Genomic DNA, 23,781 nt, shown 5'->3' with positions numbered 1-23,781 from the left:
CAGCAGAAGTAGCCTGCACTCTAACCACTGCATCACCACCGTTCTTTGAAGGATTTCCTTGAATCCCTGAAGCAAAATGCGTCTCCTTCTTGGGCAAGGGGTTGGAGTAGATAACCTGCAGTGTCCCTTCCAAACTCTGTTAATCTGTTATCATTGCTGGCTCAGAAAATACAATAAATACTGTACAATAAAATACAGAAATGATTTTCATTTCAGCGTCTCAATTTAACATCGTCCAAATATGTTGGATTCAAAACAGCAGACTATTTTAGTCTACAGCAATCTTTCTCAAACATGGCAGCTTTAAGACGCGTGGAATTCAACTCCCAGAATTCAGAGAGCAGTCAGTATATGATCCTACTGAAATTTTTAGCTTCGTAAAAAACCTTTTGGGGGGTTCCTCTTACTCTTTAGATCTCCGGGACCGCCTTCCACCGCACGAATCCCAGCGACCGGTTAGGTCCCACAGAGTTGGCCTTCTCCGGGTCCCGTCGACGAAACAATTTCATCTGGCGGGACCCAGGGGAAGAGCCTTCTCTGTGGTGGCCCCGACCCTCTGGAATCAACTCCCCCCGGAGATTAGGACTGCCCCCACCCTCCTTGCCTTTTGCAAACTCCTCAAAACTCATCTTTGTCATCAGGCATGGGGTAATTTATTCCCCTGGGCTGTTTGCACTTTATGTATGGTCTGCATGAGATGTATGATTGTTTTTATTTAAGAGTTATATTAAAGGTTTTAAATAGTTTTAGTATTGGATTTGTTTTTTGTTTTTTTTTGTGAGCTGCTCCGAGTCCTCGGAGAAGGGCGGCATACAAACAAACAAACAAACAAACAAACAAACAAATGACCGATATCTACCACCAGTAGCTTCTACCATTTAGAAAAACCCCCCACAATTGTTTACTAAAAGTGTATTCTCTTATTTGAATGCTACCTTTTCTACATTCAGCTGCATGGCTGTGTGGCTTTCTCCCTGCCAAAAACCACTCTCCCTCTCATTCTAAAAAATCATCTGTTTTAATCCTTTTCCTCCTTAGCCTTACTGTTCTCTCTCTTCTTTCTTTCTCAGATCCAGCAATTTGCTGCTGTGTTGCTCCGACGGCGGCTGAGCAAACACTGGAAGAAAATTGGCGCGGCAGATAAAGATATGTACGTAAATACAGTGGTACCTCTACTTACAAACTTAATTCATTCTGTGACCAGGTTCATAAGTAGAAAAGTTTGTAAGAAGAAGCAATTTCTCCCATAGGAATCAATGTAAATGCAAATAATGTGTGTGATTGGGGAAACCACAGGGAGGGTGGAGGCCCTGTTTCCTCCCAGGAGATTCCTAGAGAGGCTCCACGGAGGCTTCTCCCTGCTTTTCCTGGCCCTGTTTACCCCCCCAAGAGATTCCTAGAGAGGCTCCATGGAGGCTTCTCCCTGCTTTTCCTGCCCTTTTTCCTCCCAGGACATTCCTAGAGAGGCTCCACGGAGGCTTCTCCCTGTTTTTCCTGGCCCTGTTTCCTCCCAGGAGATTCCTAGAGAGGCTCCATGGAGGCTTCTCCTTGCTTTTCCCGGCCCTGTTTCCTCCCAGGAGATTCCTAGAGAGGCCCCACGGAGGCTTCTCCCTGCTTTTCCTGGCCCTGTTTCCTCCCAGGAGATTCCTAGAGTGGCCCCACGGAGACTTCTCCCTGCCTTTTCCGGCCCAGTTTCCTCCCAGGAGATTCCTAGAGAGGCCCTACGGAGGCTTCTCCCTGTCTTTTCCGGCCCTGTTTCCTCCCAGGAGATTCCTAGAGAGGCCCCACGGAGGCTTCTCCCCACATTTTCTGGCCCTGTTTCCTCCCAGGAGATTCCTAGAGAGGCTCCACGGAGGCTTCTCCCTGCTTTTCCTGGCCCTGTTTCCTCCCAGGAGATTCCTAGAGAGGCCCCACGGAGGCTTCTCCCTGCCTTTTCCGGCCCTGTTTCCTCCCAGGACATTCCTAGAGGCATCACGGAGGCTTCTCCCTGCCTTTTCCGGTTACAGTTTCAGAGGCTCAGTTTTGTAAGTGGAAAATGTTTGAGAAGAGGCAAAAAAATGTAGAACACCCGGTTCTTATCTAGAAAAGTTCGTAAGTAGAGGCGTACCAGCATCGGGAGCGACTCAACTCAGAAAATTAGGCCTTTTGGGAGGGGCCCAACTTGGAAAGGGGTTCAGCAACACAACTTCATTGCTGAGTCAAGAGTGTATTATTTTTATTTCAGAATTAAAACCTCCCCTCCTCCCCCACCTGCTCACCAAATCGTGTCTCTTTTCAGGCTCAAGTCCCTGGTTCTAACCAGCTTCTATAAGCAGACAGAGTGAGTAGACCGGCTTGGGGTGGCCCCGAGGGGTCCCTTTCCTCTCTCTCTCTCTCCCCCCCCCCCCACCTCTCCACCCCAAAGATAACCCCGTCTTTTCCAGCCATAAAGTCTCCCTGGGCTTTGCCCAGCTAGCTGCTGTCATCCTCAAGAACGAGACCTTGGAGAAATGGCCCCAGCTGTTCCAGAGCATTCAGCACGGGGCTCGGTCCCGAGACCCCAACAAGTGCCAGGTGGGTCCGGACTGGGCAGGTGGGGCAGCCAAGGGAGGGAAGCGTATCAGGATCCCCTTTGAATCGCCCATAGGTCCCTGTCTAGTTACCTACCTTTTTATCTCTCTATATCGTATTTCTTTCTATCTATCTATCTATCCATCTATCTATCTATCCATCTATCCATCTATCTATTATTCTATCTATCTATTATTCTATCTATCTATCTATCTATCTATCTATCCATCTATCTATTATTCTATCTATCTATCTATCTATCTATCTATCTATCTATCTATCTATCCATCTATCTATTATTCTATCTATCTATTAATCTATCTATCTATCTATCTATCCATCTATCCATCTATCTATTATTCTATCTATCTATTATTCTATCTATCTATCTATCTATCCATCTATCCATCTATCTATTATTCTATCTATCTATTATTCTATCTATCTATCTATCTATCTATCTATCTATCTATCTATCTAGTCTTCGGAGAGGGGCGGCATACAAATCTAATAAATAAATAATAATAATATCTATCTATCTATCTATCTATCTATCTATCTATCTATCATCTGTCTATCTTTCTATCATCCATCCATCCATTCACACATCCCACATACATACATCTATAATATCTAGCTAGCTGGCTATCATCTATCTACCTACTATCATCTATGTATTCTCTCTTTCTAATCTATATCAATATGTATTCTATTTATCTACCTACTTACATATCTACCCATCATCTATGATTATCTCTCTTTCTATCTAATCTATATACGGTATCCATTTTAATATTATAAAAAAAATATTTCATACCTATTGTGTATTTTAATAAAATATTTTAATCTATATCAATATTTGGCCTGTCTGTCTGTCTATATCTATCTATCTATCTATCTATCTATCTATCTATCTATCTATCTATCTATCTATCTATCACCTGCATCTGTCTGTCTGTCCGCCCGTCCGTCCGTCCGTCCACCCACCCATCTATCCACCCATCCACCCACCTATCTACCTACCTACCTATCATCCATCCATCCATCCATCCATCTTTCATTTCCCACCTTTATTATTTTTTTAAATAGCTCAAGGCAGCAATCATACCTTATCTCCCCAACCCCCCAACAACAACAATAAACACCCTGTGAGGTGGGTTGGGCTTACAAAGAGGGACTGGCCCCAAATCACTTAGCCTGGCTTTCGTGCTTAAGGCGGAATTAGAACTTACCTGTCTCCTGGTCATTGGCCCAAAGCCATGCACCTGCCTTTTTTTTGCCTAAGACGGGACTAGAACTCCCCGTCTCCTGTTAATTGGCCAAAGTTACCCAGCCAGCTTTCACACCTAAGGAGGATTTGAACACTCCACTTCCTGGTTTCTAGCCTGGTGCTTTAACCACTAGACCAATCCGTCTCTCCAACCTCCTTATGGTCCACAGATGGCGTTGCTACTGCTGCAGTCCGCCCTGGAACTGGACCCAGACCAGTTTTCTCCCTACTACAAAGACCTGCTGCGCCTCTTCCATCAGACGTTGAACAACCGGAGTCAGCCGGCCATCCTCTACTATTCCCTCCGGAGCTTGAGTGCTGTGGTTGGCTGGCTGAGCTCCGACGAAGTGGTGGGTAGGCCCGCCTTTTCCATCCTGCCTCTCCCTTTTTTTGTCCTCCTCAAGGATAGTATCTCAAAAATAGTACCTCAAAGGGTCAGGGAAACTCTCTGCCACCAGATCCAGGTTTAACCTGCCTCCCTTCCTGCTGGATCGTCAGGCTAAAGATCCACTCCATCTTCCCCTCTGGATTACACAATGCCCCTTTTTTTGGGGGGGGGGGAGGAGGAGATGAACTGGATCTCTGGCAGATCGATTTCGGTGGCAATCATATGTTTTAATTTGAATGGCGCGGTGGCTCAGAAGTGGACCTCTCACCTCACAATCAGGAGGCTGTGAGTTCGATCCTAGGTAGAGGCAGATACGTCTCTCAATGGGAACAATGAGAATATATCTGCTGGACAAAACTCCTCATTGGCGACAGGAACAGATCTGGCCAGTAAACATTGAACACCATTCACTTGCCCAAGACTCTACTCCGCAAGGAATTACGGGGTCATTAAAGGAGATGATGATTAAAAGATCCAAAGACGGGCTACAAGAATGGTGGAAGGTCTTAAGCATAAAACGTATCAGGAAAGACTTAATGAACTCAATCTGTATAGTCTGGAGGACAGAAGGGAAAGGGGGGACATGATCGAAACATTTAAATATGTTCAAGGGTTTAAGGTTCAGGAAGGAAGTGTTTTTAATAGGAAAGTGAACACAAGAACAAGGGGACACAATCTGAAGTTAGTTGGGGGAAAGATCAAAAGCAACGTGAGAAAATATTATTTCACTGAAAGAGTAGTAGATCCTTGGAACAAACTTCCAGCAGACATGGTTGGTAAATCCACAGTAACTGAATTTAAACATGCCTGGGATAAACATATATCCGTTGTAAGATAAAATACAGGAAATAGTATAAGGGCAGACTAGATGGACCATGAGGTCTTTTTCTGCCGTCAGTCTTCTATGTTTCTATTAATTAAAAATGTATTGAAATACTTGATGGCCTGTAAGCTAAAAAGCAGATGGCTGGGGAATTCTGGGAGTTGAAGTCCTTAGGTCTTAAAATGGCCAAGGTTAAGAACTGTCTTACACCATCATTTCACAGCTCTGACATTCTGACAGTGCGTTTATCCTGGCTTAGGGCGACAGCTAGAATTCGGAGAACCAGCTTTTCTGCAATCCCAGTTTGTTTGCAGGTGGGGAATTCATAAACCGGGCTTCCTATAGCAAACCAAGTTTGCCCAGACTCCACCCCACTAGTTGTTAAAAGAAGATGACAATGCCGGATGTTGTGGTTTAATTTATTAATTGGTAAAATGAGCTTAAGATCAAACCAGCTTTGATCCCTGGTGAGCTCTTGAGTTTCTTAAGGGTGGCCTCTAGAGCTGGCTGGGGAATTCTGGGAGATGAAGTCCACCTATTTTTAAAATGGCTAACGTTCAGATTTAAAAAGAAATCTTTATTAACTATATTTATATAAAGGGACAAACAAATACGATACAAAACAAACACACACACAAAATTCAATATATAAAAATCTGTATCGAAGTTTGAATACAAAGCAATTAACACGTAAATCAACCATTCTGTTGACTGTCATTTTCTACCACCTATGTATTGCATCCTGTGAATATCCTAGATACTTATATACACTGATCAAAAAAATAAAGGGAACACTTAAATAACACAATATAACTCCAAGTAAATCAAACTTCTGTGAAATCAAACTGTCCACTTAGGAAGCAACGCTGATTGACAATCAATTTCACATGTTGTTGTGCAAATTCAACTTTGTACAATATCCAATGAGAATATTTCATTCATTCAGATCTAGGGTGTGTTATTTGAGTGTTCCCTTAATTTTTTTTGAGCAGTATATATATTCCTTTGATATTCAACTATTCATTTGTTTAGATAGGTTTCTTACTCATTTGTCTTCATAGCTATGTTATCCTTGAGTAGTTTTTATTTTTGTTATTCTTTTAACTATCAAAGATTGTTTGTATCAACGATTTATCGGTCCATTTCAGATTGTTGACTTTAAGACTTGTAAGATTACATATGCATTTATCCGTTCATTGTTCCTTCTGATTTGTGTGGAATAAGTAAACAATTTATTGTTGTCATTAATGATTTATAATTTGTGTCTGTATTAAGCCTATTTTATAATTTTTGGTATTTTTTTTAATTCAACCAATTGTACCACCTGTCCGAGGTTTTGTAGAAATCTGCCTCATCTTTGTCTTGACCTAATCCCATCAACGTTAGATCTAATTAATAAGATATTTATTTAGAATGATCTATTGATTGAGTGAATGATAATTGAATGTTTTTAAGTTTTTAGGATGTTTCTAAGTCTTTTATTAACTGTTATTAATCAATCAAATTTGTATGCCGCCCCGAGTCTTCAGAGAGGGGCGGCATACAAATCTAATAAATAAAATAAATAAATAAATAAAGAATAAATTTGTTTTATTATATATTCTATGTTCGTTGTGAGCAGCCCTGAGTCCACGGAGAGGACAGCATACAAATCCAATAAATAGATAGATAGATAGATAGATAGATAGATAGATAGATAGATAGATAGATAGATAGATAGATATAAAGATAGATAGATAGATAGATAAATATTAGAAAGTGCAGAAATGAACAAGATGACCCGAAAGATAGATATAAAGATAGATAGATAGATAGATAGATAAATATTAGAAAGTGCAGAAATGAACAAGATGACCCGAAAGCTTAAAGACAAAAATGAATTTAATTTTTAAGTGTAATCATTGTTTTTTCTCCCTATGGATATCCTTCTCCTCCTTTATCTTCTAGACTCTGATGTCTTCCATGATGCCCAAAGTGATAGCAGCCATCCGGGAACTTATTCACGTGAACGAGGTGTGGTTTTGTGTATGCGTGTGTGTAAAACAACATGTGTATTTTATTGTGTATTGTATTGCTGTAAGCCACCCTGAGTCCTATGGGATTGGGTGGCATAGAAGTCAATTAAATTAAAATAAAATAAAATAAAATAATTAAATTAGTTGGCATACCGGCTGGGGAATTCTGGGAGTTGAAGTCCACCAGGTCTTTCATTGCTTAGCCATGCGGGTAAGTGAGCTTTGCTCCATTTTACCGCCATCCTTTGCCATGGTTGCTAAATGAATCGCTGCCGTTGTTAAGTGAGTAACATGTTAAGTGAATCTGACTCCCCTCCCCAACTTTACTTATCAGAAGGTTCCAAAAAAAGGACTCTGGGACAATGCGACCATCATAAATACACGTCCATTGCCAGGGCCGTGTGAATTTTGATCACGTGACCTGCACCGCTCTCCCTTTGTCACTAAGTGAACTTCTCGCAAATCGAGGACTACCTGTATATATTGGATTGATCTCTTCTGCCTTAAACCCGCCTCCCTTCTCCTTAATCTTAAATTTCTCCTTGGCTAAAGGGAATTCTTAATTATCTTGGGTCACCCTGCATTTTCAGGAAAATATTATTATTATTATTATTATTATTATTATTATTATTATTATTATTATTATGTCAATACAACACAGCAAACGAGATCACTATGCTGGATTTCGTATTTCATCACCAGTCGGGCGCTTCTCAAGCACCTAGGACTGCGTGATGTAGCGGCGAATTATGTTTGCCGATCCCAGTAAAGTGGCCTTTTGCAATTGACATATGGAGATTTTGTCAATTCCGATGGTTTTCAAATGTCCGCTGAGATCCTTTGGCACTGCACCCAGTGTGCCAAGTATCACTGGGACCACTTTCACTGGCTTATTATTATTATTATTATTATTATTATTATTATTATTATTATTATTTATTAGATTTGTATGCCGCCCGTCTCCGTAGACTCGGGGCTGCTCACAACAATAATAGTACAATGTATAACAAATCTAATAATTAAAAGTCATTAAAAACCCCTTATTTAAAAAGAAACATACACACAAACAAACATACCATGCATAAACTGTATAGGCCCAAGGGAAATGTCTCAGTTCCCCCATGCCTGGCGGCAGAGGTGGGTTTTAAGGAGTTTACGAAAGGCAAGGAGAGTGGGGGCAGTTCTAATCTCCGGGGAGGAGTTGGTTCCAGAGGGTCGGGGCCGCCACAGAGAAGGCTCCTCCCCTGGGTCCCGCCAGATGACATTGTTTTGTCGATGGGACCTGGACAAGGCCAACTCTGTGGGACCTAACCGGTCACTGGAAGGCGGTCTCGGAGATATTCGGGCCCGATGCCATGAAGGGCTTTATAAGTAATGACCAACACTATCCTTTCTGCCAACCCTACTGAGCTGGTTCTGTATTCCCCCAATGCCATCCTGCATCTCTGGGCCCGCCCGGGTCGAAATGCCAGTTTTGAGCAACGCCTCAACCTGGTTGAGGGACCCCAGCTGCAGATGGAGGGCAATACAGCCTGCCCCCATCCCACCCATGGGTTAGGAGGCTTTGGTGGACCCCACTGGCTTAGGGGTCCTTAGCCAGTGGAGCTGGTTGCCCTATCCAGAGGGCCACCAGATTGGCCACCATTCATCTAGGATAGGAGAAATATAGGCAGGCCCCTTTAGGACTTGTGGACTTCAACTCCCAGCATTCCAGAGCCAGCAGGCTCAGGAATTCTGGGAGTTGAAGTCCATGAGTCCTGAAAGGGCCTGTCGTTCCCTACCCCTCATTTAATTCTCAAAATGAAACGTGTTGTGTTCCCCGCAAGTTTTATCTTTTTTGGGGAGGCTCCCCATCTTCCAGGTCCATGCAAGTGAAGCGATGGAGGTTTTTGACGAACTCCTGGAGACCGAAGTTGCCATCGTGGTCCAGCATCTCTCGGAAGTCGTGAACTTCTGCCTGGAGGTGACCTCAATGGGACAACTGGGTGCACCCCATCCCTACTAACTGCTCTGGTGCCCCCTGCTGGCCGTGCCTCTTTCCTGCTCCCTGGTGTCCCCTGATGGTCACCCCTCTTTTCCACTTCCGTCCTTGAAAGCCCCCTGTTGGCCGCACCTCTTTCCTGCAAGATGGTAGGAAAGAGGTGCAGCCAGCAGGGAGCGCCAGAGAGCAAGGTTGCTGGCCACAACTCTTTTTATGTCATCTGCTCTACTCCCATGGCACCACCAACTGGCTGCACCTCTTTCCTGCCACCTGCTCCACCCTTCCGACGCCCCCTGCTGGTGACACCCGTTTCCCAACATTACCTCCATGATGTCCCCCATCTGGCCACGCCTCTTTCTCCTGCCATCTCCTTTGCTGCCATAGTGGGGTCCTGCTATCCACACCTCTTTCCTGCCACTTGCTCTAGCTCCCACAACTCCCCCTGCTGGCGGTGGCTTTTTTCCGGCACTTATTCCACTCCTTGGCACCCCCTGCTGGCCAGGCCTCTTTCTCTGACCCTCGACTTCCCCAGCAACCTCTTTCCTGCCAACTGCTCCACTTTCATGACGCCCCATGCTGGCCTGTGCCCCCTGCTGGCTGGAGAGCGATCTCGCCCAACCTGATTCCTTCTTCTTTTTCCCTACAGGTGGCCTCTAACCAGCAGCTGACCGACAGCCTTCGGGTGAAGGCTCTCTCCTGCATCAGCTACCTCATCAAGCTGAAGAGCAAGGTCAAGGATATGTTTATTTTATTTATTGGAATTATACCCCACCCTTCTCCTAAGACTCCAGGCGGCGTATAGCATATGAAAATATACAAAAACAGGCTCAAAAGTCCAATTTTAAACCATTTAAAAGACCCAGTTAGAAACCATACACTCACATCCACAGTCATACTAACACCCAGAGCAAAATTTTAAAAGCCCAATGGCCCCAGACCTGCTGCCAAAGGTAAGTTTTTAAGGCCTTCCGGATGGCCAGCAGAGTGGAGGCAGTTCGAATCTCCAGTGGGGGAGGGGGGAGGAGTTGGTTCTAAGGGGTCGGAGCTGCCACAGAGAAGTCCCTTTCCCTAGATTCTGCCAGCTGGCATTGTTTGGCTGATAGGATATGGAGAAGGCAGACTTTGTGGGCTCTGGCCGGTTGTTGGGGTACGTGAGGCTGGAGACGGTCCCGTAGGTAACTTGCTCCTAAGTCACGTAGGGCTTTGTAGGTAACGACCAGAATATCTCCGGGACCGCCTTCTGCCGCTCGAATCCCAGCGACCAGTTAGGTCCCACAAAGTGGGTCTTCTCCGGGTCCCGTCAACCAAACAATGTCGCTTGGCGGGACCCAGAGGAAGAGCCTTCTCTGTGGCAGCCCCGACCCTCTGGAACCAAGTCCCCCCAGAGATTAGAATTGCCCCCACCCTCCTTGCCTTTCGTAAGCTGCTTAAAACCCACTTCTGCCGCCAGGCATGGGGGAACTGAGATATTCTTTTCCCCTAGGCCTTCACAATTTTATGTATGGTATGTTTGTATGCATGATTAGTTTTTATATAATGGGTTTTTAACTGCTTTTTTAGTATTGGATTTTGTGTTACTGTTTTACTGCTGTTGTTAGCCGCCCCGAGTCTGCGGAGAGGGGCGGCGTACAAATCCAATAAAATAGAAATAGACCAAGACTTTGAATTGCGTTCGGAGACCAAGTGCAGCTCATAGAGTGAGCACGGGCAAACCTTGGTAAGCCCATGACAGCTCTCGCGGCTGCATTTTGGACTGATGGCGAAACTTTTTTCCCTCGGGTGCCACAAAAGCATGTGGCACACACTATTGCGGCTGCATGAGTGCCCACACCCATAATCCAATGCCTGCGTAGGGCAAAAATTGCCTCCTCTGCCCTCCCCGAGGCCCTCTGGAGGCCAGAAACAGCCTGTTTCCCAACTTCTGGTGGGCCTGGAAGGAGCTTTTTTCACCCTCCCCAGGCTCCAGAGACTCCCGTGGAGCTTGGGGAAGGCAAAAACGCTCTCCCCCATCCCTCTGGAGGCCCCCCCGAAGCGGAAAATGCCCTCCCAGAGTCTCTGTGCAAGCCGAAAATCAGCTGGCCAGTGCTCACATGTGTGGCTGGAGCTAAGGTAGGGCAAGAGCTCATGTGCCATCAGATATAGTTCCGCCTGGCACCTGTGGCACCCATGTGATAGGTTCGCCATCATCGGACTAGCTGAAATCTCCGAACATTCTTCAAAGGTAGCCCCGTGTAGAGGGAATTGCAGTAATCAAACCTCGATGTGATAAGTGCATTCATGACTATAAGGAGAGACTCCCGGTCCAAATAGGACCGCAACTGGTGCACCAGGTGAACCTGTGCAAATGCCACCCCCCTCGCTACAGCTGAGAGACGGGAGGATGCTTGGCTGCAGCTAGAGGTATAACAAGCAGGAAGAGGGAGATTATGATCCCGCTATATAGAGCGCTGGTAAGACCCCATTTGGAATACTGTGTCCAGTTCTGGAGACCTCACCTACAAAAAGATTGACAAAATTGAACGGGTCCAAAGACGGGCTACAAGAATGGTGGAAGGTCTTAAGCATAAAACATATCAGGAAAGACTTAATGAACTCAATCTGTATAGTCTGGAGGACAGAAGGAAAAGGGGGGACATGATCGAAACATTTAAATATGTCAAAGGGTTAAATAAGATTCAGGAGGGAAGTGTTTTTAATAGGAAAGTGAACACAAGAACAAGGGGACACAATCTGAAGTTAGTTGGGGGAAAGATCAAAAGCAACATGAGAAAATATTATTTGACTGAAAGAGTAGTAGATGCTTGGAATAAACTTCCAGCAGACGTGGTTGGGAAATCCACAGTAACTGAATTTAAACATGCCTGGGATAAACATATATCCATCCTAAGATAAAATACAGGAAATAGTAAAAGGGCAGACTAGATGGACCATGTGGTCTTTTTCTGCTGTCAGTCTTCTATATTTCTAAGATCAACTGTGGATCGAGGAGGACACCCAAGTGGTGCACCCTCTCTGAGGGGATGCTGCACCCGCGACTCCTTCCCGGATGGCATCTGGCTCCCTCTCCTCTACCGCGGAGCATTCCCCCTCTGCGCTCTCACCCCCAGCCTTTCTTGCCCTCAGGCCATCCTGAAGCACAAGCTCCTCGCTCCTATCCTGAGCGCCCTGTTCCCCATCATGAGCGCGGAGCCTCCCCCGGGACAGATGGACACCGAGGACGAGTTGACGGAGGAAGAGATCGAAGACGAAGCAGAGGTCCAGACGCCCAAACACTTTGCGGTCCAGGTCTGGCTTTTTTTTGCGGTCTGTGTGGGGTGGGGTGGGTGGGGAGCAACCTCTCAATTTCAACTCTCCCCATTCCCGGGATGATCCGGACTTCATGGACTCCGCCTTCTCCCCTCCTTGAATCTGCTACATTCGTGCCCAGCTGCTTTGTAGAAACCCTGTCTCGTAGTCCACAAAACCCAGAACAGAGAAATTATAGGGTCGGCAACCCGTGGCTCTAGAGCTGCATGTGGCTCTTGGATCCCTCTACACAGCGTCTCTATGTCACCGGTCAGCTCCACAATTGATAGGGCTTTTGGTTAAGACAAGTAGAGGGAAAAGATGCCGCGCTACCATGTTTCCCCGAAAATAAGACACTGTCTTATATTAATATTTGCTCCAAAAGTTGTGCTACGTCTTATTTTCGGGGGGTGCCTTATATTTCTCAAATAAGACAGATTCACAGGCAGAAAAGCTGACACCCCCAAAGAAAGTGTACCGTCGGTACACTGATTACGGTACGGTACCTGTCAGTATGGCACCCACACACACAAACGACGGCACTTATATGGTACAACAGTATACTCCCGCTATTGCAGATTCCGGCCACCAGAGGCACTACAGTCTACGCACTGTAGTGGAGACTGTAATGGCGGTGAGACAGCAGCAGACTGTGTCTGCTGTACTGGACAGTACAGTACAAAGCAATGGAAGGGACCAGCAGGGGACGCCACATTATTACGGTACCGCTATGAACAGCTTTGAATGGTACCGTATGTTTTTCCACCGTACCGTATGTAAACTTGACTACCCCTTATTTTCGGGGGGTGCCTTATATTAGCAAATTCTGCAAAACCTCTGACATGCCTTACTTTCGGGGTACGTCTTATTTTCGGGGAAACAGGGTAGGAGGCTCTGTAATAGGGGAACCGGACTCCAGAATTCAACAGGGGTCTTCCTGTTAGGACCTTTGTGGCTCTTTGAGTGTTTAAGGTTGCTGACCCCCTGGTTTAGGGTCAAGTGAGGGCTCTCCCAATTGGCAACTCAATTGGTGACTTTTCCACAGCACAGGAAACCACAAATCGTGGCTTATTCCCAGCAGAGATACAATACGCTACGCCCAAAACAGAGAACATTTATTTATTTTATTTTTATTTTATTTATTAGATTTGTATGCCGCCCCTCTCCGAAGACTCGGGGCGGCTAACAACAATAAAGAAAACAATGTAACAAATCTAATATTAAAAAATAATCTAAAAAACCCCAATTTAAGAGACCAATCATACAAACAAGCATACCATGTATAAATTCTATAAGCCTAGGGGGAAGGGAAAAAATTTCAGTTCCCCCATGCCTGACGACAGAGCTGGGTTTTAAGGAGCTTGCGAAAGGCAAGGAGGGTGGGGGCAACTCTGATATCTGGGGGGAGCTGGTTCCAGAGGGTCGGGGCCACCACAGAGAAGGCTCTTCTCCTGGGTCCTCTTCTCCTGGGTCCCGCCAAACATAGCAGATTATGGGTGTGGCTGTGGGTGTGTCCTCTGTCCACACCTGTTCCCTCCACCTCACGCATGCGCATACCCCCGCGCTGCCCTGCTCATGTGCACAATCCATTCCCCATGCGTATACACAAGTGTCACTGAAGCTTCCTGAAGCCCCACAGTGCGAAAAACAGCACTCTGGGAAGCTTCCCTGACACCTCCAGAGGATGAAACAGCCTTTCCCCAATGCCAAAAATCAGCTCCACACACACGCTGTAGCTGACATAGGGCAACACCTCGCATGCCGTCTGATATGTGCAGAATGCAGCTGCGAGAGCAATCATGGGCTTCTCTAAGTATGCCCATGTTACACCAACACTCCACAGTCTGCATTGGTTGCTGATCAATTTCCGGTCACAATTCAAAGTGTTGGTTATGACCTATAAAGCCCTTCATGGCATCGGACCAGAATACCTCCGGGACCGCCTTCTGCCGCACGAATCCCAGTGACCGGTTAGGTCCCACAGAGTTGGTCTTCTCCGGGTCCCATCGACTAAACAATGTTGTTTGGCGGGACCCAGGAGAAGAGCCTTCTCTGTGGCGGCCCCGACCCTCTGGAACCAGCTCCCCCCGGAGATTAGAACTGCCCCCACCCTCCTTGCCTTTCGTAAAGTTCTTAAGACCCATCTCTGCCGTCAGGCATGGGGGAACTGAGATATCTCCCCTGGACCTATACAGTTTATACATGGTATGTTTGTGTGTATGTTTGCTTTTAATAATGGGGTTTCTATCATTTTTTAAATTATTAGATTTGTTCTTACATTGTTCTTGTTATTGTTGTGAGCCGCCCCGAGTCGGCATACAAATCTAATAAATAATAATAATAATAATAATAATAATAATAATAATAATAATGGCTCCTTGTGCCACCTGTCGCATGCGTGCCATAAGTTGGCCATCACGGGTTTAGGATCACATGAGAATCTAGACCAACAACTCTCCAGTCTGGGCAAGGTTAAAGTGGGTGGACTTCAATTCCCAGAATTCCCCGGGCAGCAGAGGAATAACCTTGCCAGGATTGTAGACCCCTGCCCTATAGGATCTCCCATCCAATCTTCCTTCTGCCTCCCCTTGACAGGTGATTGACATGCTGGCGCTGTACCTGCCCCCTGAAAAGCTCTTCCCCCAGCTGGTGAGTAGGAACGCCTTTGGGAGAGTTTCGGAATGACCACAAAGTCTACTAGCAAAGCCTTAAAAGCACCCCTGTTTGATTTGTCCCCCCTCTGCCAGACCCCTCTGATGGAACCGGCGCTTTTGAGCCCCAACCCTTACCACCGGAAGGCCGGGCTCATGTGTTTGGCGGTGTTGGCCGAAGGCTGCGGAGATCACATCCGTACCAAGTACGTAACCCGGTCGGTTTGCGATCAGGCCCTATTCCGCTCACAGGCTGTTGGCTTATCTCGGTATAGCTAGGCTATGACACCTTCGACATACACCGAGCAGAGAATTTTAACAGAGCGTGCATGTGTGATACAGCCAAGACGCAGACTTAGTTAAATAAGTATTATTTACATATAAGCAAAATATGAACAATCCAGAATAAGCACGAAGCAAATACAGAATAATACGCACTGAGCAATTACAAGATTAGCACAAAGCAAAACGCAATACAGTGATACCTTGTCTTACAAACTTAATTGGTTCCGGTACGAGGTTCTTAAGGTGAAAAGTTTGTAAGACGAAACAATGTTTCCCATAGGAATCAATGGAAAAGCGATTAATGCGTGCAAGCCCAAAACTCACCCCTTTTGCCAGCCGAAGCGCCCGTTTTTGCGCTGCTGGGATTCCCCTGAGGCTCCCCTCCATGGGAAACCCCACCTCCGGACTTCCGTGTTTTTGTGATGCTGCAGGAGAATCCCAGCAGTGCAAAAACGAGCGCTTCGCTGGCAACGGAAGTCCGGAGGTGGGGTTTCCCAGCGAAGGGAGCATCAGTGAAATCGCAGCATTGCAAAACCACCAAAGTCCTCGAAACCCCACCTCCGGACATCCATGTTTTTGTGATGCTGCGATTTAACTGAGGCTCCCCTTGCTGGGAAACCCCACTCAGGACTTCTGTTGCCAGCTAAGTGCCCGTTTTTGCGATGCTGGGATTCCCCTGCAGCATGACAAAAACACAGAAGTCCAGAGGTGGGGTTTCCCATGGAGGGGAGCATCAGGGGAATCCCAGCAGCGCAAAAACAGGTGCTTTGCTGGCAACGGAAGTCCGGAGGCGGGCATCCCAGCGGTGGCAGTGGGTTTGTAAGGTGAAAATAGTTTGTAAGAAGAGGCAAAAAAATCTTAAACCCCCGGTTTGTATCTCGAAAAGTTTGTATGACGAGGCGTTTGTAAGACGAGGTATCACTGTATAGATAACAAGCACGAAGCTAAAATACAATATAGATCAAGCACGAAGCTAATACAAGCACGAAGCTAATACAAGCGCAACTCCCCCATCTCAGGCAAAAGTAAAGTAAAGGAAATGACCGAGCAAAATAATGAGCTTTTATAGCTTCAATGAGGAAGTGACGAAACAGCCTTGAATATTACCTCTCCAAGCACAAGTTAACCCTTTCAGTGCACATTAACTGTTTTAAGTACAAGTTTTACAGTAGCAACTGTAACATTTAAAGTGACAGTGCAAGTTTACAGTGGCAAACCCTAACATGCATGTACTGCTGTACTAACACAGGCAGTCCTTGATTCACGGCCGTGTGGGAGATCACACAGCCGTAAACTAGCCCCCCAACCCAATTTTTGACTCGGGGATGTTCTCTCGACATGCTCCTTCCTACATGTCCACGATCTTCTATGTAGAAATCACAGACATGGAGACGTGATTTCTGGAACAATGGTTTGTCCTTTTTTTTAGTCTGTCTGAGCGAGCAGCCTTGTGTTTCAGGAGCTCTGGTTTTCTTGCGCTTGCAGTTTATTTTTTATAGCAAAACTCCTGTGTATGTAATCGCAAAGATTGACTTGGTACAAAGATAGCTGACTAGTAACAGGTCAATGTACAGCATACAAAAAGTTCATATTAAGCAACCAGGTGAGCAGGTAAGTGCTAATTTAACCTTTTGCTTTTAGCTAGAACAATAGAAGAGCTGTATAAGCAAGCAACCTTTACCCTAGGTCAGAGATAGGCAAAGTGGGCACTTCTATGACTTGTGGTCTTCAACTCCCAGGATTCCTGATGCAATCCTGCTAGGGAGTTGAGGTCCACATGTCTGGAACCCATACCACATCTCAGACATCAACACCCTTGAAAATGTCCAAAGATATTTCACCATAAGAGCCCTTCACTCCTCCACTCGAAACAGAAGACCCTACGAAAATAGACTAACAACCCTGGGCCTAGAAAGCCTAGAACTACGGCGCCTAAAACACGATCTGAGCATTGCCCACAAGATCATATGCTGCAACGTCCTACCGGTCAATGACTACTTCAGCTTCAACCGCAACAACACAAGAGCACGCAACAGATTGAAACTTAATACGAACCGCGCCAAACTTGACTGTAAAAAATATGATTTCAACAATTGAGTTATCGAAGCTTGGAACTCACTACCGGACTCAATTGTGTCAACCCCTAACCCCCAACACTTCTCCCTTAGACTCTCCACGATTGACCTCTCCAGGTTCCTAAGAGGCCAGTAAGGGGCGTACATAAGTGCACTGGTGTGCCTTTCGTCCCCTGTCCAATTGTCTTTCCTTTCTTTCACCTATCTTATATATTCTCTTCCTGTCATATATCCTCTCCTCTAAGTTCACCTTCACCCTCTTTTTATATTATCACATGTCTATTTTCTTCGTATGTATTTATGTATTGGACAAATGAATAAATAAATAAATAAATAAATGTCATAGAAGAGCCAACTTTGCCTACCCCTGTCCTAGATGCACAGAAAGCAAGCAAATAGCCTTTTAGACTTAAATAAGGTAGGAGAATGAGATGCTTTATTAGCAAAAGAGGTTTGCCTATTATTGCAATAACTGGCTAAGGCCTACGCTTCTATCCATAGACACCTCCAGCCCATGCTCCAGATAGTGTGCCGAGCATTAGCAGACGACAGCCAGGTGGTACGCAACGCTGCGCTGTTCGCCTTGGGCCAGTTCTCTGAGAATCTGCAGGTGAGCCGTACCAAAAGGAGAAAGTGGCTTTAGCCTTTGAATAACTACCTTTTAAACTAAAAGTGTTCCACGTTTAATATCTATGGAGATTCTCGGTCATCTAGGCTGTTGTGAGTGGCCCACGCCCGGCTCAGCTGGTCACAGATTTCAAGAACCAGGAGATGGAGGAATACTGACATTGCAGGCCAGTGTTTTTGCTATCTGACTCTGAGAGTGAAGGGGAATTGGAGATTGGGGAACCCCCAGAGACTGTAGAGCCCCCAGTTAGGGCGTTGTCTGAGTCAGAGGACGATGGGGACTTTGAGGACCCTCTCTTAGATGTGAGGGTCAGAAGCATGAGAGTCAGGCATGAATTGTGTTAGCAAAAACTTCAGAAGAGAAGGATTTAAGGGTAGTGATTTCTGACAGTCTCAAAATGGGTGAACAGTGCAATCAGGTGGTAGGGAAAGCAAGTAGAATGCTTGGCTGCATAGCTAGAGGTATAACAAGCAGGAAGAGGGAGATTATGATCCTGCTATATAGAGTGCTGGTGAGACCCCATTTGGAATACTGTGTTCAGTTCTGGAGACCTCATCTACAAAAAGATATTGACAAAATTGAACGGGTCGAAAGACGGGCTACAAGAATGGTGGAAGGTCTTAAGCATAAAACGTATCAGGAAAGACTGAATGAACTCCATCTGTATAGTCTGGAGGACAGAAGGAAAAGGGGGGACATGATCGAAACATTTAAATATGTCAAAGGGTTAAATAAGGTCCAGGAGGGAAGTGGTTTTAATAGGAAAATGAACACAAGAACAAGGGGACACAATCTGAAGTTAGTTGGGGGAAAGATCAAAAGCAACGTGAGGAAATATTATTTCACTGAAAGAGTAGTAGATCCTTGGAACAAACTTCCAGCAGACGTGGTTGGTAAATCCACAGTTACTGAATTTAAACATGCCTGGGATGAACATATATCCATCCTAAGATAAAATACAAAAAATAGTATAAGGGCAGACTAGATGGACCATGAGGTCTTTTTCTGCCGTCAGTCTTCTATGTTTCTCTCTCAGCCGAACACATTTCAGGACAAGAGAATGTGTGGGCGGACTGGCTGAGCCGCAAGACTCTGGACCCGGCAGAGTGGAAATTGGATCCAGGTGTGTTCAGGACACTGACAACTCGATTCAACACACCGATCTTGGGCCTGTTTGCAACGTGTCACAACACGCAGCTGCCCCGCTTTTTTTCCCGGTTTCCGTCTCCGGGTACAGAGGGGGTGGATGCGCTGCGCCTCCCCTGGCCAGAGGGGCTCCTGTATGCGTTCCCACCTACTCGCATCCTTCAGAGGGTTCTGCAAAAGATCATACAGGAGCGAGCCGAGGTACTACTAGTAGCACCCTTCTGGCCTCGACGGGCTTGGTTCTCGGACTTGAGGGAGCTGTCAATCTCTCCGCCTTGGAGAATCCCAGACCATCTTGTAGTCCTCAGTCAGGGATGCATTGCACACCCGGAGCCTCAGTGGTGGGGCCTGACCGTGTGGCACTTGAGGGGGACCGCCTGAGACGGCTACATCTCCCTGACACAGTCATAGCTACCATGCAGGCTGCGCGCAGACCAGCTACGAGGCGGATTTACCAGTCAACGTGGTCAGCCTTCTGCACCTTCTGCGGAAGGTTCTGTTTATTACTATTTGACTAGATATATATTTGCATGTTGAAAGTTTGTAATTAAGTAAATTAGTTATTAGTATTAGTTATTAGTAACACCACCGTATAAGAGAACCGGATGAGGCTGTCGGGGAGACAGCCGGGGAGGGAGGGGGTTATATAAAGTGTATTATTGTGTGTGTGTATTGTTGTGGATATTAGATTAGATTAGATTAGATTAGATTTATTGGATTTATATGCCGCCCCTCTCCGCAAACTCGGGGCGGCTCACAACAATAATAAAAAACAGTACATAATAAAAATCCAATGCCCACCAATCTAATTACAATTTAAAATTAGTAATTTCCTAAAACAATCCCAATATATATAAAAAACAGGCACACAGTCAATCAATCAACAACACAACATGGGCAAGGGGGAGGTGTTTTAGTTCCCCCATGCCTGACGGCAGAGAAGGGTCTTAAGGAGTTTACGAAAGGCAAGGAGGGTGGGGGCAATCCTAATCTCAGGGGGGAGCTGGTTCCAGAGGGTCGGGGCCCCCACAGAGAAGGCTCTTCCCCTGGGTCCCGCCAGATGACATTGTTTGGTTGACGGGACCCGTAGAAGGCCGACTCTGTGGGACCTAACCGGTCGCTGGGATTCGTGCGGCAGGAGGCGGTCCCGAAGATATGTCATATATATGTAAATATCCCAAATAAAAACTATTTTTAAAAAATTATAAACAAAATTTTCACTGAATTAGTTCCCGTCTGCCCAGATTGTGACTACAAGAAAACTGCGCTGGTCGTAAATTGAGGAACATTCCTCACTCCCCCTTTTTCAACAGCCATTCAACAAAGGACTGTTAAAGCAAGGACCACTCATAAAATCCATGCTTTATTTTTTATCAAGTTGTTAAATTTTGTCCTAATTCCCCCCCCCCCCCTTCCCTAACTGTAGCCGGACATTGCTCGTTATTCAGATGAAATTATGCCCCTCCTGCTCCACTACCTGGAGGGGGTCCAGCAGACCCACACCACGCACCTGACCAAGGCCTACTATGCTCTGGAGAACTTTGTGGAGAATCTAGGTAAGTTTCCAGATAAAGCAATTTTCTGATCTGCACATGTAGTCCTCAATTTATGACTATAATTAAGCTTGGAATTATGATCGTTAAGCGAATCTTTGTGTGACACACCAAATTTTATGACACTTTTTTTTGTAGCGGTCATTAAGTGGACGGTCATATGTGGAGAGCCACCTATAACAGTTTTGCCCCAAGTCCTAAAGCTGTGTCCTGCTGCAGGAAATTTACTTAGCAACCTAAATGTCTCACTTAGCGATCTAAGTTCAATTCAATTCAATTTATTAGGTTTCTTTGCCACCCTTCTCCAAAGACTCTGGTCAGTTCTGGGGTCAGTTGTGGCTGTGAGCCAAGGACCACCTTTACAGTTCGGAGACACAACTTACCAAAGTCACATTTTATTGTGTTTCTTTACCTGGGTCACTTTAAGAGAGGCGGACTTCAACTCCCAGAATGCTTCTGTGCTGCTGGGAAATTCTGGGAGTTGAAGTCCGTCTCTTAAAGTGACCCAGGTCGACAAACACAATAAAATTTAGTGGAAGTGATGTGCCGGTGCCTGGAGGCTGTTGGGGCCTGGATGGGTGTCAACAAACTCAAACTCAACCCAGACAAGACGGAGTGGCTGTGGGTCTCACCTCCCAAGGACAATTCCATCTGTCTGTCCATTACCCTGGGGGGGGATCTATTGACCCCCTCAGAGAGGGTCCGCAACTTGGCCGTCCTCGATCCACAGCTGACATTGGAACATCATCTTTCGGCTGGGGCGAGGGGGGCATTTGCCCAGGTTCTCCTGGTGCACCAGTGGCGGCCCTATCTGGACAGGGAGTCACTGCTCACAGTCACTCATGCCCTCATCACCTTGAGGTTTGATTACTGCAACGCTCTCTACATGGGGCTACCTTTGAAAAGTGTACGGAAACCTCAGATCGTGCTGAATGCGGCCGCGAGAGCCATCATGGGGCTTCCTAGATTCACCCACGTTTCTGCAACACTCCGTGGCCTGCACTGGCTGCCGATCAGTTTCTGGTCACAATTCAAAGTGTTGGTAATGACCTTTAAAGCCCTACGTGGCATGGGGCCAGAATACATCCGGAACCGCCTTCTACCGCACGAATCCCAGCGGCCGATAAGGTCCCACAGAGTTGGCCTTCTCTGGGTCCCATCGACCAAACAATGTCGTCTGGTGGGCCCCAGGGGAAGAGCCTTCTCTGTGGCGGCCCCGGCCCTCTGGAACCAGCTCCCCCCGGAGATTAGAATTGCCCCCACCCTCCTTGTCTTTCGCAAATTACTCAAGACCCACCTTTGTCGCCAGGCATGGGGGAGTTAAGATATTCCTTCCCCCTAGGCCACTACAAGTTATGCATGGTATGTTTGTATGTATGTTTGGTTTTTATAATTAGGGTTTTTAGTTGTTTTATTAAATTGGATTGTTACACGTTATTTTTACCATTGTTGTTAGCCGCCCCGAGTCTGCGGAGAGGGGCGGCATACAAATCCAATAAATTAAATTAAATTAAAATAAAATAAAATAATAAATAAAAAATGTGACTTTGGTAGTTGTGTCTCCAAATCGTTCAGGTGGTCCTCTGCTTATGGCCAGTGATGGGCTCCTATGGGAATGGTCAGGAACGCAGTTCCGGTAGCAAAATTTGGAACTCTACCCCGAGCACTGAATTTGCACTGAAAGATATTGAAACAAAATGCATAAGCCATGCCCACAGTGTGGTAGTAAATATTTTGGTAGCCCATCACTGCTTATGGCCCACAATAGAGCACAGAATTTAGGTTGCTAAGTGAGACATTTTGTGAACTTGAGATTTGCCCCATTTGTATGACTCTTCTTGTTCTGGTTGTTAAGTGAATCGCTGCAGTTGTTAAATTACTCACATGGTCGTTAAGCGAATCTGGCTTCCCCATTGACTTTGCTTGTCAGAAGGAGATTTGTATTTGTATTAGTATTTATTAGATTTGTATGCCGCCCCTCTCCGTAGACTCGGGGCGGCTCACAACACAATAAAACAGTTCATAACAAATCTAATAATTTACAATTTAAAATATTTTTTAAAAACCCCATTTTTAAGCAGACATAAATTGTATAGGCCCGGGGGAGATATCTCAGTTCCCCCATGCCTGACGACAACGGTGGGTTTTGAGGAGTTTACGAAAGGCAAGGAGGGTAGGGGCAGTTCTAATCTCTGGGGGGAGCTGGTTCCAGAGAGTCGGGGCCGCCACAGAGAAGGCTCTTCCCCTGGGGCCCACCAACCGACATTGTTTAGTTGACGGGACCCGGAGAAGGCCCACTCTGTGGGACCTAATCGGTCGCTGGGATTCGTGCAGCAGAAGGCGGTCTCGGAGATCCCGTGACCCTGGGACCCTGCGCCTGTCATAAATGTGAGTCAACTTGACCAGCATCGTGTGATCGTGAGGAATGATTCAAGTGGTCATTAAGTGTAAAAAAAGGGTCCTAACTCCCTTTTTTTCAGTGCTGTTGTAACTTGGAACGGTCACTAATTGAATGTTGTAATTTGAGGACTACCTGTATTGTGACCTGATAACTGAGTTATTCTCTCTCTGCTCCCAACAGAAGACAAGATTGTGCCCTACCTGCCGGCTCTGATGGAGAGGATGCTCAACACTTTGACGTCCCCTGGAACTCCCTGCACCAAGGAGTTGGCGATTAGTGCCCTCGGGGCCATTGGTAGGGTGATCTGCTGACCCACAGAGACCCAAATGCCACAAACCCTGAAAGAGGAACTGGCCCACCTTCTCCACTGCACTGGAAGGAGAGTCCAACATGGGTAATTCTCTAGTCTCATTGGACTCTCCTTCCAGTGCATCGAGAAGATCGTTCAGGTAGGTACAACGGTACTTTTCACGCCTGAAGTGGGACTACTCACTGTCCTGGTGATTGGCGAAAAGTCACTTTTGTGCCTGAGGTGGGACTAGAACTCACCATCTCCTGGTCATTGGCCCAAAGTCACTTTCATGCCTAAGTCAGAACTAGAATTCCCCATCTCCTGGTCATTGGCCCAAAGTCACTTTCATGCCTGAGGTGGGACTAGAACTCACCGTCTCCTGGTCAGTGGCCCAAAGTCATTTCGTGCCTAAGTCAGAACTAGAATTCACCATCTCCT

The 23,781-nt window shown here is 46.0% G+C and overlaps 1 protein-coding gene across 3 annotated transcripts in view; it reads left to right on the top strand.

Annotated features, from left to right (window-relative positions):
* IPO4 (importin 4) overlaps positions 1-23,781 on the top strand; it is a 62,005-nt gene that overhangs the window by 13,649 nt on the left and 24,575 nt on the right. For all 3 annotated transcript variants that reach the window (XM_070729646.1, XM_070729645.1, XM_070729647.1), the window contains exons 3-15: positions 1,071-1,150; positions 2,279-2,320; positions 2,424-2,553; positions 3,991-4,170; positions 6,979-7,044; positions 8,908-9,009; positions 9,674-9,757; positions 12,151-12,312; positions 14,908-14,961; positions 15,060-15,169; positions 17,825-17,933; positions 20,524-20,653; positions 23,232-23,345. In XM_070729646.1, the coding sequence (XP_070585747.1) occupies positions 1,071-1,150; positions 2,279-2,320; positions 2,424-2,553; positions 3,991-4,170; positions 6,979-7,044; positions 8,908-9,009; positions 9,674-9,757; positions 12,151-12,312; positions 14,908-14,961; positions 15,060-15,169; positions 17,825-17,933; positions 20,524-20,653; positions 23,232-23,345 (1,363 nt within the window). The remainder of the gene's footprint in view (positions 1-1,070; positions 1,151-2,278; positions 2,321-2,423; positions 2,554-3,990; positions 4,171-6,978; positions 7,045-8,907; positions 9,010-9,673; positions 9,758-12,150; positions 12,313-14,907; positions 14,962-15,059; positions 15,170-17,824; positions 17,934-20,523; positions 20,654-23,231; positions 23,346-23,781) is intronic.

The sequence above is a fragment of the Erythrolamprus reginae genome, chromosome Z, assembly GCF_031021105.1.
Source record: "Erythrolamprus reginae isolate rEryReg1 chromosome Z, rEryReg1.hap1, whole genome shotgun sequence".
Classification (NCBI taxonomy): domain Eukaryota; kingdom Metazoa; phylum Chordata; class Lepidosauria; order Squamata; family Dipsadidae; genus Erythrolamprus; species Erythrolamprus reginae.
The sequence above is the reverse complement of the archived record's forward strand: the minus strand, read 5'-3'. Positions and strand labels throughout refer to the sequence as shown.